Below are 18,026 nucleotides of genomic sequence, written 5' to 3'. Positions count from 1 at the left end.
GTGCTTTTACCACCACAGACGCGCGTCTTCTCCTGCCTAACTCTGAAATTGATTCTTTTTTTGGTAGACATAGCTCTTGCTGGTCGGCTCAATCGAAACAAAAAAGGTAGGTATCGTTTAGTGCGGATTTGATTATTCTTGGCCTTACACTGAAACTGTAAAAATAGCATTCAAAAAGGTTCATTTGACGAGACCACAAACTAGATTGAATCAAATAATATCGGCGGAAAAAAAAAGGAAAACAACTTGATATTTTTGTGGATTGTAAATCATTGCTAAACCTTTTTTTTCTGTCATTTTGTTACGAGGATATGGCCATTGGTGATATTTCCTGAAAATGTGTAACAGGACAGAATGAACTGCAGTCAGTTATTGTAAAACTAAACTCATGATTCTCATTTAGGCTTGGCCTGGGATACATGTGAAAGCAACCATTTGAATCACATGTTCTTTCAATGCAAGGGGCAGGAATCGAATAAGACTGACCTTTCAAAAAGAAAAAAAGCCTTTCTCGTATGTTTCAAGGTACATCTAGGACTTTATCTCTGTGCCTACCGTTATCACATGCCCTGTTACCAGTACTCCCACTCTATTCTGAAGTCTAATTGTGTCTGCTAAGTCTCCACAGTGGCTTTCCTTCTGTTCTTTATCGGCCCCTTCCAATTTATCTCCAGATTTCTTTAGTGTACATTGTCTGCTGCTCAAATCCCTCTGTCCCAGCAGAGCTATCTGAAATGACCATACAGTGAAAAGGAATACACAGAGGAGGAAAAGAGAGAAATTAGATGGTCTCCGTGTTCACAGGCAGGGAGTTCGGCATCTCTGATCCCCCTGCTACAGTGTTAAAAATAACCAGCTCTTCATCTGACTGACCAGACAGACTGGCTTTGAGGGAGTATTATCTCCCCAGAGTTTGTTAAACAACCAGACAGACAGGCAACATCCATACACTTTCTCAGATGGGGGCATGCACACACCTACGCACTCGTGTATATGCACATTTGCACACGCATAGACAAATGCACAAAAAAACAAATCGCACAACACAGAAATGTGTGCACATGTGCACACACACACACACACAAAGAAAGCGAACAAGAAAGTGTGGATGTGAAACAAAATCAGGAAGACAGTAAAAGTAGCAGAGAAAGGGACAGTGGTGCACTGATAGTACATGACTGAGACACTGTCTCAAAGTATCAATCTTAACTCCACTTCTACTCCAAGAAGTATTATAAAGTATTATGTCACTCTGGATTCAGCCTGGCTTTCTTTGTGCCAAAGTCTGATAACATTTGCCAGCTAAAATTGACTATAGCTTAGAAATTTGCTAGACAGTCAGACAGTCAGACAGACAGACAGACAGATAGATAGATAGATAGATAGGCAGTGTAGCAAATGAAGAGTTCAGTGACAAAACAAGATATATTCTCTTACAAGGTGGTATTTGGAATGGTAGTAAAAAAAACATGTGGGTTACGATAGAAGTTGTGAGCTGTTGTTATATTGACTGCTAAAACCCGAATACATTTCAGGGACTTTTTTTTTAATTCCTCTGAATAAAACAGTGAAGTGAACCCCTAATCCTGATTGAAATGACAGACTGCGCTCCTTAGTGAAATTCCCTACATACAATGAAAAAACATGCAAAATGAATATCGTTTCATCTAACTTGTTGCTTTTTATTCCCGTTTGCCACTGTGTGATTGTCTTGGGAGAAAAGACATGGATATAATGAATTACATGTCAAGTGTCATCTACATTTCTTGTCTGTACGTGAACAAAATAAGCTGTGTGAAATATGATCAATTCTCTGCTACTACCACCATCATTCAATGAAAGGCTTCGTGGATGGTCAATAGTCTGATTGTCACAATGAAAACATCATGTATCATTTATAAAAACACAATAATGATGTTTTGAGTCCCCGAAGATGAGGCGAACTGCTGTTCACAAATGCATTAGCTATTATCTTGTGACCTCCACTGGTCAAAGAGGAAAGTGCACACGAGCAGCACGTCTTACAGCATGTGTACTACTCCATCTAATACTGCTCAGTACATTGCTTGAGAAATACAATCTTTTATTTAATATATACAATATAACGCGTTACGTATTTACTATTTGATGATTGTGTAATTGACCATAACAATGTTGATAGTGATTCTGTGGCGTATAAAAGTATAAAAAATGAACCATATATAACATTTTGATACAAGGAAATGGACAGTATAATTAAAAAATTAACATTAGAAAATACCCATTTGGAAAAAAAATGTCTTATTGCAATTATATTAAACCTGATCCAGATTTTGGACTCCATAACGTCACTGTTGTTTTAGGCTCCTTGGTGAGATTGCCATAAATGTCCAGTTTGCACCAAAAAGAGCACACAGTGTTTACACTGGTGTGGGTGGGTGATAAGTTTAATGTTTCTCTTTTATTTCATTGCCTTGAGGCACCATTCATTATGAGGGTACCCATAATGAGGGATGCTTTTTATGCTATCAGCTTGGCTTTCTTTTCAGAGATATGATCCTCCACTCCTCCATTCATAAGAGGATGAATGAAGCGCTCCTCCTTTAAGTTCATACTTAAATGTCCAGATTCACAAGATTGCAGATAAATTGTTGTGTATGTAGATAAATAGTCTCAATAACTGAGCTTTGATGTTTGTTCTGGTCCATGATGGTCCTGTCCAAAATTCTTGGCAGATGAACAAAAAAACAAAGAGGAGGAAAACTTCGACGGATTCCAAGTGATAGCAGTTCCTTTCCATGGCCTCTTGTCTTGAAAAATATGGCAGATGAAAAGTAGGCTAGGCAAACAGAGTAGCCTCAGGGGCTAGACTGTCTAGACACCACTACTGAAAGCCATATGTTTTAATAGAATGCAGTGACTGTATGAGTCACTAACTCAAATATATGGTAATAACATGCACATAGTGCTGAAGGAAAAATAGTAGAACATCTTTTTTTAAACGTTGGTCTCGTGTTCTTGTTTGAGTCCAGTGCTCTTGTCTAGAGGTCCTGTTTGAGTTTTTCTATGCTGTGGTCATTGTCGTGGTCCAGTTTAGAGAGCGTCTTCCTCACCCGAAGGGCTGTGAGGCGGGCCGGGGGATTCTGGAACCAACACTCCTTCATGATCTTCACAATGGCGGAGAGGATCTGTAAACATAAAACACAAACACCAAGAACATTCATATTAGAGAGTGACTTGAACACTGACCATCACAGTAGCATCTAATGTTAAGCAGTTGTGTTTATCTGTGTCCATGCGTTGTCAAGCACCTTTAGAACGAGTATGAATTTTTTAATGAATTTCTCAATGAATTTACAAAGCACTGTTCTGCCGATGAGATTATAGTGTATAGATTATTGACTACTGCAAACAGTTTTCCTCTCTTTCATATCTTTTCTCTCTCTCTGAATGATGTCTTCTCCTTTCTCTTCTCATGTGTGTGTGAATGGTGTGATGTGGCTCTCCCTTGTGTGCACTTGCAGTCTGTCCTCCTCCCAGGTCTCCATGGTGACGGTGGATGCCACCTGGACGCTCCTTGGCATCCCCCTCATCACATTTTCTTTTTATATATCTTATAAATCCATATAATTTTGATATCCTGATTTAATGTTATATCCTTCTCTCACTAAAATGTGTGACTCATTTAAAAAAAATTTTTTTTTTACATGGTGATGGTGGTCTCGTGGCTCGGGTCCTGGGAAGTTCTGGTGGCGTCTGGACACTGCTTGACATCCTCCTCATCATATTCTTCATATATCTTATAATTCTGTTATCCTCTTTAAATGTTGTATTGTGCAAATTGTGTAAACACAACAGCCATTGCACGTTGTCTGTCTTGGGAGAGAAATCCCTCCTCTGTTGGCTCTCCCTGAGCTTTCTTCCTATTTTTTTCCCTCCCTGTTAAAGTTTTTTTTAGGGAGTTGTTCCTTATCTGATGCAAGGGTCTAAGGACAGGATGTTGTGTTGCTGTAAAGCCCCTTGAGGCAAAATTGTAATTTGTGATATTGGGCTATATAAATAAAATTGACTTGACTATGAATTTACTGTGTGTATGTGTGTACATATTTGAGCAAGAGCATTAGTGTTTGTGTATGTTTTTCTTATCAGAAATGAGTGTGTGGGAAATAGAGGACATGAAGATAAGGAGATAATCATTCAATAATGATTCACACCTACATGCAGGGTTTTATTTTGTTCATCTGTGTGTGTGTGTGTGTGTGTGTGTGTGTGTGTTCAGATGGCTCACCGGGTGGGAGTGCAGTCGGTTGTGTAGGCTGGGTCTCTGCTGGTCAACACACACCACCTTCCTCATCTCATCAAAGCTGGGGTCTGAGGGCACCATGTCAAAGAAGGGAGGACGGTACTCCTCCACTATCCCTGAAATCACACACACACACACACACACACACACACACAACAGACTCAATAGGCTGTTTTCTATTTTGAAAGACGAAAACATGCCATCGTACTGAGGAAATGGGCTGGGAAATTCAGCTCAAGGAATTTCTGAGAAAATATGACAAATCCTGTTTGTTTGATAATGAATTTGACAAGAAAGTTTATGTGATAAGCACTGAGCTGTTATAGCAGAATTCCTTATCTTCATGCGTAACATAGTTTTTGCTTCATACAGGACTGAAATAGCATACTTGGAGCCCTAGATAAGCTTAAGTGGGAGTTCTGTAAAGTACATTGCACTAAGCAAGAGAGCAAGGAAAGATTGATTCTCTGGAGAATTCACTTGGATGAAGGTCTACATGGTCTGCTGACTGTGGTGTGTGTGCTTGTTTTTATATGTGTGTGTGTGTGTGTGTGTGTGTGTGTGTGTGTGTGTGTGTGCATACATACATGCATGGATGGGTATGTGTGGAGATGGACATGCAGTTGCATTTACTGTATGTATGAAAGTATGAGAAACCACTGGTGCTATTTTTTATTTTTTTATTTTAGCAAATGCATGTAGTTTTGTGTGTGTGCATCTGTATTTCCATGGACATCTGGACTATGTGAGACCAAGTGCTGACACCAGATAAGGCTGTTTATAATTACGACAGTGCTAATCATGAGAGAGGATAGTAGAGACAGGCACAGACCCAGACCCAGACCCCCCCCCCACACACACACACACACAGCCCAGCAAGGAAAACACTGGAGTGCTGAGAGACAAGAGTCTAGCCCTAGCCTCCCACAAACAGTCTACTAGACAAAGACAGATATAAAACACAAAAGAAAACAAATTCTCATCATAATGTTCTTGAGTGGATGGGTCATGAATCCACGTATGAAGACGCAGTGATGGATAAGCTCGTTGTAATACTTTGTGCCTCAGATGTGATTAGGAAAACACAACAGGCTGCTACATCTGAAAAGTCACTCTGTAAATCACTAATGCTCGGCAGCTACATTTCATGAACTCTTGTTTTACCGTTGATGACAGTTCGGCGGGTGATTTCCCAGAAGACCAGGCCCAAGGCCCAGATGTCGGTCTGTTTGTAGGACTCAAAGATGTCCATACGAATACTCTCATCCAGCACCTCTGGGGCCATGTAGCGCTTGGTGCCCACACGGGGATTGTCCCCCACATCCAGGTAGTCATTGGACTGAGAGTGTATTACAGCCAAACCTGAGGATAAGTAGGGATACAAGTGATAATATACCTTTTACTTTACATAGTAGTACCAACTTGAAGGTATAATCCTTATCACCATTACCCCTTTCACACTGGCCAAAAAACCCCGCTAACACTCGCCTTTTTACATTGACCAAAAGGCGGACATTAGCGGGTTTTTTGGCCAGTGTGAAAGGGGTACATGTCACCAAATGTAAGACAATAACCAATCCATCCATCCATTATCTAAGCCGCTTATCCTAATTAGGGTCACGGGATGCTGGAGCCTTATCCTGCTCTCAGGGTCGTGGGGATGCTGGAACCTATCCCAGCAGTCATTGAGCGGCAGGTGGGGAGACACCCTGGACAGGCCTCCAGGCCATCACAGGGCCAACACACACACACACACACACACACACACCTAGGGAAAATTTAGTATGGTCGATTCACCTGACCTGCATGTCTTTGGACTGTGGGAGGAAACCGCAGCACCCGGAGAAAACCCACGCAGACACGGGGAGAACATGCAAACTCCATACAGAGGACGACCTGGGACGACCCCCAAGGTTGGACTACCCTGGGGCTCAAACCCAGGACTGTGCCGCCCTAACTAATCCATGAATATCCAAATAATGAATGCTTTTGTACTAAGCAGATATGGCAGATCAAGCTTGTGGAAGACCTTTACCAAGAGATACAACATCAATAGCTAAAACTCAGGTTCAACAATGTTTTTTTTTTGTTCAGCAGTGGGGAAAGTGCTGACACAAAAACACTGGTGACTCAGGTGATTTCAAACGCATCTCTAGAATTTCAAGTGGCCAAATAGCATTGTATTTACCAGTATCACTACAGGTGTCAGTAAGTTCAACAAAAATGACAATGTTCAGGTTTTTTTTTTAAACTACTTTATTAATCCCCATGGGGGAAATTCTTTCTCTGCCTTCAACCCATTCTAGCTGTGTAGAGAGCTAGTTTGTCTTGCCATGCCTTGGTCTGGGGTACAGACAGGAGTATTAACCCTAACACGCATGTCTTTCTGATTGGTGGGGGAAACTGCAGCACCTGGAGAAAACCCACCGCAGACACGGGGAGAACATGCAAACCCCACACAGGGGACGACCTAGGATGACCCCCAAGGTTGGACAACCCCGGTGTTCAAACCCAGGACCTTCTTGTTGTGAGGTGACAGCGCTAGCCACTGGGCCACTGTGCTGCCGGGGTTATAGCTTCAAATTCAGTTTTCAAAGCAGTAAACAAGTCAAAGTCATCAGGAAATTGAGCCTTTTTGTCTCTTCACGAACACCATAGCCATGCAAGGCCATGTCTCACACACTGATTGCATTGTATTGTCCATTGCTTCTCACCATCTCTTACCCAGGTCAGCAATGCAGCACTGCCCGTTCCTCTTAACCAAGATATTTCGGCTTTTTAGGTCTCGGTGAGCAATAGCTGGTTTGCCTTGGGAGCTGTGAATCTCAGTGTGAAGGTGGACCAGGCCACAAGCCACAGAGAGGCACATCCTGAGGCAGCTGTCAGGGTCCAAGCTGCTGTACTGCAGGAAGTCATAGAGGGAGCCCAGCTCATGAAAATGGGTGATGAGCCACAGCTGGGTACTGGAGTTCTTAGACGTCATGTCTGAGGCAATGAAACCTAAAGGACAGGAGATGGTTATGTAATGTTTCTTTAACCTGCTTTGCAGACACTTTTTAGAGTACTCCCCTTCCTGTCCCATCCATATCCAAACGACATAGCTGATATCTTTCAGTCCAAGACTACTGATAAGTAACAGGAATTTGGAAGAAAAAGGAAAGAGGGGTCATTCCTTGAAGCTTGTATTCTGCTCTCATACCCAGGATGTTGTCATGTCGGAGCTGGACAGTGTTGTAGATCTCGGTCTCTCGAAACCAGGATTGCTCATCCCTAGAGGAGAAGATTTTCACTGCCACACTCTCCCCCATCCAAGTCCCCCTCCAAACCTCACCATATCTGCCCTTACCTGGGAACGGAGGGCACCAAACCACATTGTATCAGATGGATCCATGCATGCTTATAGGAAAACAGATGTTGGTAAAATAATAAGCATTCATTTTGATGTTGAGGATTCAGTAAAAAGCACTGATGTAAGACAATAAGGCATGGTGGGGTGAAGGAAATATACTTACCGACGCATTCAACCAGTGAGATCTGTCTGGCCATAGTCCTTTGGACCAGATAGGGCAGCCCTGTCCCACTGCCTGAAGTGCAAAACTCCTCAAAAAGGTTCTATAGATACAGACAGAGAAACGAAGGGAATGTCTTTATGCATGCTCAATAATCCAGCTAAGGAAAACACAGAAAGTTGAATCAGTTCATCTGGACACAACGTTTAGCAGGGGAAATGTTTCATCGCTCATCTAAGTGACCTCTTCAGTCTCAACTGACTGCAGGTATCCCCACCCTTATACACAATACAGTGGCATAACGACCGAAAACGTTATGCAAATTGCTGTGACCATTAACTAGAGTTACAATGGCCATGTGGACTATTCACAGAGGATTGGGAAATAGTTGCAATCACAGCATTGTAAGATGGCGACCGACTCTTTCGCCATTTTACAATAACTGATGATTCATGGATGAGTAACTTAGAGTGTTGAAACATTTCTTTCAATAAACATTGTGTCCAGATGAACTGATTCAACTTTCCGTGACACGAAAGAAATATTACCAGAATGGAAATAATTAAAAAAAAAAAAAAAAAATCAGCATCTATTTCAAATATCCCTTTTCCCCTCTCTTTTGAATATTTAACAGTTGATGACTCTTACCCCGTATGTGGGGTCATCTCCTCCAGGAACCTTGAGCAGGTTGACATCATGGTCCTCAACGTTGCTCAGTTTGCAGTGTGTCTGTCGGGAGCGTAGCCACAGCAGCAGGCCACACCCCGACACAACCACAATCAGCAGCAGTAGCAGAGGAACCGCAATCCACAATACAAAACTCTTCTTTGGAGGTTCAGGGGTTCCAGCTGGACACATGTGTATTCAGACATACGTTTAGAGATACACAGAGACACACACGTTTGAGTTTTTCTTCTCATCTTGCCATGCCAGTTGAAAACACTGAAACACAGCAAGTGATTGGGAGGATGTTTGCCAACTTCCAACGCCAATCAATTTACCACTACTTGCCACAAGAGGACGCCAACAACTGATTTACTTAGGTCATTAGCCTTGCAGGCTGGCAGTCTAAAAAGTAAGGTGCATTTCACAGTACGATGTGCACAGTGGCGGATCTAGAGATTTTTTCCTGGGGTGGCAAGACTGTGTCCCAGAGGTGGCAGCTGCCACCTCTTGCCACCCCGTAGATCCGCGCCTGTGAGGGGGAGGGGGGATTCTAAATTGGCGACTTCTGTTTGAGATGACTTTGGTGCGGGTCTCATTGACCTTCACCATGCATGTACATAAAATATACTTTAAAAACATATTATCTGATTTATAAATGGGGTGGCAACAGGGGTGGCAGCTGCCACCCCTTGCCACCCCGTAGATCCGCGCCTGGATGTGCACCCACCATTTGTAGTTCAAAACAAGACCTGTGAAAAATAAGCTCTGCCCTGGAGGACTGAATAACACAAACCGATTAAACTGAGAGACTTTACACAAATGAGTTCTAACAGTGCCACACTGGTAAACTGAATGTCACCATATTGAGAATGCAACAAGTGTGGGTGCTAACCTATCTTTGGAGGCCGTGTGATGTCGGCATTACAGTGATCCTCTTGGCAGCAGTGGATATAGAAGTGTTCAAAGGAGGTGTAGCAATTCTCCTTGCGGTTGTCCATGAAGAAGCAACCCCTCTCCTCGCGGTCGTGCACCTTGTTGTAGAAGCAAACATCTCCTCTGCAAGTGCCGTTCACACACGTCCCTTTGTTATTCTTGCATGTGCACAGCAACTTGCCCTCATTTCTCTGGTCTGGAGGGGAGGGGAGGGGAGGGTAGGGTAAAACATAAGGGTTAGGAGTACTTACAGACAGACACAGGTATAAACAAACACTGTGGGGGAGCATAAACACAGACCCATGTGCATAGTATACTTGCAAGCATGCCCCCCCCCCACACACACACACAAGTAAACACATCTACATGTTCATAAACTCATCACAAAATGAGAAAACCTAACATCTGATGGTGATACTGAGAAAAAATTTGAAAAAGAAAAACAAAGGAAAAAAAAAAGGTTTGAAAGAAAAGCAGAGCCCCCACATCTCCTGAAAAAGGATAAGAAGTGTAGTGATACGCTATGCTAGTAATAGGACCTCAGCTTCCTCAGGGGGAAACCCTGGTGTAATAGAGTGCGATATGTTAACTACATTTCCTGGCAGCAGAACGATATCTCAGAGAAGAACGAGTCTTAAGAGATTGTATGGTGAGCCAGGAGTGGTATTTCTGGTGAAACCGTGTGGTGTACAAGGTGCACGTGTGTGTGAGTGTGTGCGTGCTTGCGTGTATGTGTATAAGTAAAAGGAAAGTAAGAGAACAGACAGATCAGACAGAGCGGCCCTGAAAACTGAAGAGTACTGGACTCATGGTGATGTTCACTCTATACAAATTATACACAAGAGCAACACAAGCACATGTACGCGGTTCAGTAGTGTACACCAAACAAGACTCCTCTTTCTCCAGAAACAAATACACTTAAGCATGGTTGTGATAGCATCACCAAAGGTATTTTGTTCACAGTCAAAAAAAACAAAAAACAAAACAAAACAAACAAAACATGAATAAACTATTAAAGAATGAAACAAACAAATACAAAATAAATATAACCCCTTATATACACTCTGAAACAGAGAGCCACACCCTAACTCTTATTATCCCTTACCCTTGCCACTAACCCGCTCATCCTCTACCTCTAACCAGTGTTGTAGTCGAGTCACTAAACCTCGAGTCTGAGTCGAGTCTCGAGTCCCCAGTGTTTGAATCCGAGTCCCCAAAGAAAAGTCCGAGTCGAGTCCGAGTCAAGTCCCTATTACCTGAGTCCGAGTCCGAGTCATCAAGGTTGAGTCTGAGTCGAGTTCCAACAGGATTTGCTTGAGGGTATGCATGTGAATCCGCATGTAGGTGGAACACACGTGCCTGCCCTTGCACGAAATTGAATAATGTTGCGGTAGCTATCGATATCTTATGCCAAATTATTAGGGCCTATTACAAAAAAACTAACAAAAAAAACAAACAAAACCAGTCTTTATCAATTAACAAGTCTGAGTCCTCATCTCTAACTTCCGAGTCCGAATGCAGTAAATGCGTGAGTCCAAGTCCAAGTCTGAGTCATCAGTGCTCAAGTCCAAGTCGAGTCACGAGTCCTGAAAATCAGGACTCGAGTCCGAGTCCTGGACTTGAGTACTACAACACTGCCTCTAACCATAAGACTCCTGTAATTTTGCTACAGTAAATATTATCTATCACACTCTTGTCAGCTGTGTGTGTGTGTGTGTGTGTGTGTGTGTGTGTGTGTGTGTGTGTGTGTGTGTGTGTGTGTGTGTGTGAGAACGAGAGAGAGAGCGAGAGTGAGAGCGAGGGAGCGAGTGCAAGTCTTAGACTCACCTGCACAGGCAGCAGAGTTGCAGAACAGGGCCACTGCCAGTAGTAGTGAGGTCAAAGCAGAGCTCCCCATCTCTGTAAATAAAAAAACACACCCTGAAATAACCTCTATTCCATGATGAGCAAGTCATGGAAAAAAGACGACAGACTCCGACTTCAGACACTTTGAGACCATAAGGGCATTTCTCTAAATGTTTAAGTGCTATGGGGGACTCTAAGGCACTCCGGATTTGCGCACTGAAACGTTCAGTGTTAGTTGGGTTGGCGTCTCTCGTGCCGGGCCATATCAGGCCAAAATGATCTTTGCAGCGGCGACAGTGCAAGGAGCCCAGCTCAGTTCTCATTCTTCAGTGGAGGAAGCTACGAGGTCAAAAACAACAGTGCCAGGAGCCCAGCCTGTCTGCCTGCGCTGTAATTGCAGTGGATGGGAAAAAGGACTTAAGGGAAGACAGTTTGTCCGGCCATTTAGTGTACTGTATATGTGAATTTGGTGTGTGTGTGTGTGTGTGTTGTGTGTCACTGTGTGTGCGCCCGCATGACGCGCTGAGCTACTGAGGCTCCAGGACTGTCGACTCCTCGGCTGCTCCGCTCACAGTGTAAATATTGATGGCTATGTTTCCTGCCATTGAGAGGCCGCACCCGGCGGGCTAGGGAGACCCGGGTCTACTTATTGTTTGGGTCTGCACTGAAAAGGGTCACACAAGCAAGAGAGCCACTATGGAAGATTTTTTTTTTTATCTTGCTGTGTCTTGCAGGATAGAAAAATACAACGCTCTGCAAAGTTACAGGCCATTCAGTTCAAAAAAATGAATCACAGGGGACAAGGAGTATTAACAATTTAAGTACACAACACGCTAATTACAATACACAAAACTTCCAGCAAGTTTAATACCATGTGTGCAGTAGGCCAACCTTTTTTCTTATTTGTTGCCAATGGAATACTTTATTATGTTGCTTGAGTTTTTTCCCACTTGCATAAATCAAAAATAGTAGATTTGCATCTATACTTCCTGTAAGTTACAACCATCATCATCATCATCATCATCATCATCATCATCCATTTATCATTGTTTCAGCACACTCTCACTGTGGGAATAAACTGATGAAGCACATTTATTTTAATAGCTCCATGACCGATGGCATCTTTTGTATACAAAATGTCAAAAAGCACCAAATGGAAAAAAAGGAGGTATAGTTACTATTTTTATTTTCTTTTGGATTCCCCCCCTTTTCTCCCGTTGTACCCGGCCAATCATCCCGCTCTCTGAGCTGTCCCGGTCGCTGCTCCACCTCCTCTGCTGATCCGGGGAAGGCTGCAGACTACCACATGCCTCCTCCGATACACATGGAGTCGCCAGCCACTTCTTTTCACCTGAAGGTGAGGAGTTTCGCCAGGGGGACGTAGCGCATGGGAGGATCACGCTATTCCCCCCAGTTACCCCTCCCCCCTGAACAGGCGCCACGACCAACCAGAGGAGGCGCTAGTGCAGCGAACAGGTCACATACCCGCATCCAGCTTCCCACCCGCAGACACGGCCAATTGTGTCTGTAGGGACACCCGACCAAGAGGTATAGTAATTTATTGGGGCCCTGGTGGCTCTGCCTCCCTAACTGGTGTTCAAGCCCTTTTAATTTCCACCTTTAGAGTTTCGCAACTCGTATACAATGAAATGGAATGAAACTGTCTGTATACTTTAAAGAAAGGCATGCAGTCTTGGCTCATCCCTAATCTCCTTGTAATGAGGGATGTTGCGCAAAAAAGAAAGAAAGAAGTAATTTGTACTATAATGACATTTTCACATCATAAGAAATCCATGTTTGATTGCAATTCTTTTTAGGCAAACATCACATATCACAGTTACATGATATTAGAAGCGTTGCAGTTAGCCTATATGAATTGAGTTTTAAAGCATATGGGAAGCAGAATTGATGAATATATTGGGAAAATGCAACAGGAGAAAACAAGATTTGAAAAGTTAAACTTAACAATTAACAGTTTCACGTGTCAACAGACATGTGAACATGAGAGTAGAAAACATGCAGACATTCAATCTGTCATGCCTGTACTTGAATAACGGGATGATGTAATTGAGTAATGTGAAGCATCTGCCTTCAGAGCATTTAGATGCTGTTTATTGTAATGCTTGCCTACATGTCATGCTTTCGGTATGCTTCAGTGTACACTGTATGAGAATCGTTGATAAGATCTCAATTTGTTAGAACATTTTTCAGCTTTTTGGAACATTTACTTCCATGAGAGTTCATGAATAGGCAACCATAAATATTACAGGTTGCTGTAGCTGAATAAATTAGTATCATTGATGATTTTTGATTTTTTTATTTTATTTTGAGATACTTTATTGACCCCTGTAGGTTAAATTACGCTCTGCATTTAACCCATCTCAGGTGTGTTGCTAGGATCAGTGGGCAGCCACCGTGCAGCACTCGGGGACCAACTCCAGTTCGTCTTGTCGTGCCTTGGTCTGGGGCACAGACAGGAGCGTTAACCCTAACATGCATGTTTTTTTGATGGTGGGGAAAACCGGAGCACCCGGAGAAAACCCACCGCAGACATGGGGAGAACATGCAAATGCCACACAGAGGACGACCTGGGATGACCCCCAGGGTTGGACAACCCCGGGGTTTGAACCCAGGACCTTCTTGCTATGAGGCGACAGCGCTAACCACTGGGCCACCAATGCAATCATGATGATGATTTATTTCGAACATGTAAATAAGCAGGATATAACATACAGATAAACCATTGCCAATAATCTGAAGTGATCAACAGATCCACTCATCAAAATCAGCGAACAAATCTCCCTATGCATCAGCTTATTTGTTACATGTTCGAAAAGGAGTAGGAGGAAGTATACACTTATTTTTTCCTACCCCTCATCTCATGTTGCAAAACTTACCTTAAAAGGTAATATTTTCAAGACATACCATGATTGTGGGCAATGTAGTCCATGCTAATAGTTTTTTTTTCAATGTTCATGGTTATAATTTGCTGCAGACTTTTTATATTTTGTATTTACAGATTGCCCAAATCAAAACACACAGAAGAAACACCCCGTGGTCAGATAATGTCTGAAGCAGGCCCTATAAACTGTTGTAGAGTGGTTTCTCAAAGTGAAAATGTTGGATAGAAGTGAAATACTGCTTCACTTGACCATCACTTGCCATGAGAAGAGAAGAGAAGAGCAATGCCAACCGTTGACATCATCCAGTTCTCTTCTGCAGACCACTGCCTAACATCTGTCCCATACCAACATTCACTTTATGAGATCTGGAAATGATTTTATGTTATGAAGTGACTGCAGAAATCCCACTTTCTGATTATTTTGCATCGCAAATAACACAAATGACAGGAAATTGTCATTTATCACTCAATCCACTGTCATAGGTCATGTCAACGGCCATTTAAAGACAACCAGAGCTGCAACTTTTTTTTTTCGGCGGCAGGGGAAATAGCTCAGGGTATTTTTGCATGTTTTTATATTTTTCATGCAGTCTTATTTTTGATTTTTTTTTTGTTGTTGAACGTTACCTTAACATACACTTCCTAATAGGCATTCATTGTTCATCTTCAAACATCAGCTGGGCTCACATGGAAAATATGAATATTTAAATCAAGGTACCAATTCAAAGCCTAAATCTGTGCAACAAAGAAAAGAATTGTTCTTAATTATAACTTTAGTCTGAGGTTATTTCTATAAACTATTTCGCATGGGATATAAAAAAAACAAATATATCTCTAACAAACAAGTTTAACTTTGATGGCATTTCAGTGACTTTATGGGCCCTGAAATGACTGACGAGACCTATCCATTTCAGTCAGATCTAGCATACTGAAAACCACTAAACAAGGTTAATCAAGCAGCAGAGAGTGAGTATTTCCTGTGTCATGTAGGTCATATGTCAGTTGTGGTTAATCTGTGGGCCCAGTGGAGGAGCAGCATAAACACAACTCCACCCTCAGAATTACCTTATTCTCAGTGGAGGGGGCAACACTGTCTCTGATTTCTCTAGACATCAAATTATCATCCCTAGTACCCTGGCATAGACGGGGCTGCAATCATGTCCTCCATCACAGGCTGACGGTTTTAGACTCCAACACACTTCCTTTTTCTGCTTTCCCTTGTATTGTCTCCATTCTGTCCCACTCTACACTGACGTGGCCCATGGGAAGAAAAGATCCATTATCATCCCTTCCTCTCATCTGCACAGCTTTGACTTGGGGAGGCAGATCTCTCATTCCATCGGGATGACTATATGTTTAGTGTTGGTTAATCTTGGAGGCGTGACTGGCCGGCGAGCAGTCACAGCAGCCTCCAAAAATCCCTGAATAAGCCAACATCACTGTGGCTCCTACTCTGGAAACAAGTTATGGGCAATATGTTACTGTAAATGGTGGGATTAAAACATAAATAATCACTTTTTCAACATTATGTCTTTACATATGTTGTATGGATAACACTCCATCAGCAGCCATGTTACTGAGCAGTCTTCTACGTGTCTCTGAAGAGCCAGCAAAACTGTGCAGAAAAGTTTTTACCAGTGACGTCACTGACAGACGTATTTCCCGGTTTGCTGATAACCTGCACCGTATAAGAAAATGTGAGCGTTCCCCTACAAGATGAAGAAAAAAATGTTAAAAATCGTGATTGTTTCCCTTTAAAACGTTTTCCCCATTTATAGTCTTTCATTGTGTCTTCATTTCACCAACAAAAGCTCAGCTTAGCTCAGACTATGCCTCAATTTCTCTGCACAAGCGGTCACATGCATGGTAAATTACTAACACTGGATGAGTGTCCATGAGGAAAGAAGACAAACTTCACTTCCAAGTACATATAATTTGATTTCTTATTTTATACAACCCGTCGACTCCAAACATACACACATTTATTTTGTTGTTGTTCATTTGGAGATGTGAAGCTGATCAAAATCTGGGGTTTTTGCTATGTGAGCTGGAGTCCCACTTGGGTAGAAAGAGAGCTTTGGCTTGACGTCAGATGCCCCCTTGTCTACAAGTCTGCCGGCAGCACCTGACTCAAACAGCCCAGGTGCCCTCCGTCCATCGTGGCGGGTGGTGGGAAAGGTAACGTGCACGGAGGAGAGCAGAGACATTACATCTGTGAAGGTCAATTTAATTCGAACCTTGCTTATTTTCAAGTCTGCAAAACGTTAGCAAGTATGCCTGCTTTAAATCTGGGGTAATGTTTGTCCTGCAATCTGTTCTTAGGGCACCGATTTCCCCCAAATGGGCATCGCCACGTTTCAGAACAACTGGTCTTCCAGAAAGTAAGTCTCCACTACTTTTAAACGTTAACAGGCTACACTAACACAACACCATCGACCGTCAGAGTTTAGTTTAATTGAAGTTACCACGTTCAATCTTATTACCAACATGGTGAATACACACGTACACTGTCGAAGAGTTAGAGGGGGGGGGGACAAGAGCAATTGGTAAAAATAACGATCTTTGTGTTACATCGGCATCCGAATTAATGACCAAGGGCTGTTGTCTTAAGGAGGCAGCCGAAATGTGTCGTAATTTCAACAGGCATCGCTAAACTATCGAGGAAAAACGGTCGACAAGCCCTCTTACAGAGTAACACACCTGTTGATGTTCACATCTGTAAACACGCGGACTCCTGTTTGACTCCGGCCAAAGGTAAATACAGTTATACATCCCGGATCATGCGGTATAAACTCTACAACGTGTGCAAAAGACAAAGGTGAGTTTATTCAACATTACCCATTTTTCTACTGGCTTCGTCAAGTTGACAGACGCTCGTCTCCCATATCAGAGCAAGGTCGAGCCTGTTCTTACGCCGGAGAGTTCAAAACGTTTCACAGCGAGCGAAAAGAACATTTAAAACGCAGATTTCTCCATTACACGGGACGGAGCTTTCAACCCGGCAAAGGGTTTCAGTCACAGAAGTTGGATCCAGATGTCCCTCATCCTTCTTTTCGCTGCGCTATCCGCCGCTGTTTTCCCTGTTTTGTTTTTTTGTTTGTTTTTTTACGCACAGCGCCCCCGAACTCCGGCGAAGTTCGAACGCTTTTTGTCCTTTCTGGCGAAAATATCGCCGAGCCGATCAGTCGACCACGTTGCGCTAAAAAGCCGCACAACTGCAGCGATGATCCGTGCGAAGAGGACCGTCAGCCGTGTGCTGGCCGGACGGCGCGGAGCGAGCTGTATCTCGGTTCAAATCTGCGCTGATAAACCGCAAAAACGACACGCGCGCTCCAAACATGACTAGACCTCTTCCGCTAAGAGCAACTCGACAAAACAGCAACTCGGCCTGGGCCCCGGTCGCGTTAAGTAAGAGCAAAATGTTGGCACGTTCCCGATCTGGAGGCCAGATTACAGATTTTTAAATATACAATTTCGTCCCACCCCTCATTGTCTCACACGGGGTCTGCCTGGAATGTGTTCTCATTGCGGTTTTCCTGTTGCTTGCGAACCACTCGTTTTCCTTCTTCCCCTGTAAACCGGAGTCTACGCTGCCTGTAGAAAAATGTGATGTGTGGAGACTTCATAATTCATTCTGCGATTAAAAAAAAAGAGTATGATTCAACTTTGAATAATAATAACAAAATTTGCATCTTGAACTTTCAACATAAAATGGCTTGTTTTATAGCTTGGATCAGAACCTTTGTTAATGATGACAATCACAAATTTGGATTGCGTTTCAACAACAAAGTGTTTGAAAGTCTGTCTGTTGTTGCTTCGTCAGCCATTATACGCTGCTCCGTTGTTCGCTAGCTCGGCATTTCCAACAAATCCCTACTTCTTCAAATTG

General features: G+C 42.9%; 1 protein-coding gene across 1 annotated transcript; it reads right to left on the bottom strand.

Moving 5' to 3' along the window:
• Positions 1–1,661: 1,661 nt before the first annotated feature.
• On the bottom strand, positions 1,662–17,591 carry acvrl1 (activin A receptor like type 1). Its single transcript, XM_056302066.1, has 10 exons — positions 16,976–17,591; positions 11,218–11,289; positions 9,350–9,586; positions 8,440–8,639; positions 7,795–7,894; positions 7,482–7,628; positions 7,007–7,282; positions 5,447–5,644; positions 4,268–4,398; positions 1,662–3,167 (listed from the first exon to the last, which is right to left on the bottom strand). The coding sequence occupies exons 1-10, from the start codon at positions 16,977–16,979 to the stop codon at positions 3,021–3,023; spliced, it is 1,512 nt and encodes a 503-aa protein (XP_056158041.1). The 5' UTR covers positions 16,980–17,591; the 3' UTR covers positions 1,662–3,020.
• Positions 17,592–18,026: the final 435 nt, after the last annotated feature.

This window comes from Lampris incognitus, chromosome 2 (assembly GCF_029633865.1).
Source record: "Lampris incognitus isolate fLamInc1 chromosome 2, fLamInc1.hap2, whole genome shotgun sequence".
NCBI lineage: Eukaryota > Metazoa > Chordata > Actinopteri > Lampriformes > Lampridae > Lampris > Lampris incognitus.
This window is presented reverse-complemented; position numbering and strand designations above follow the sequence as displayed.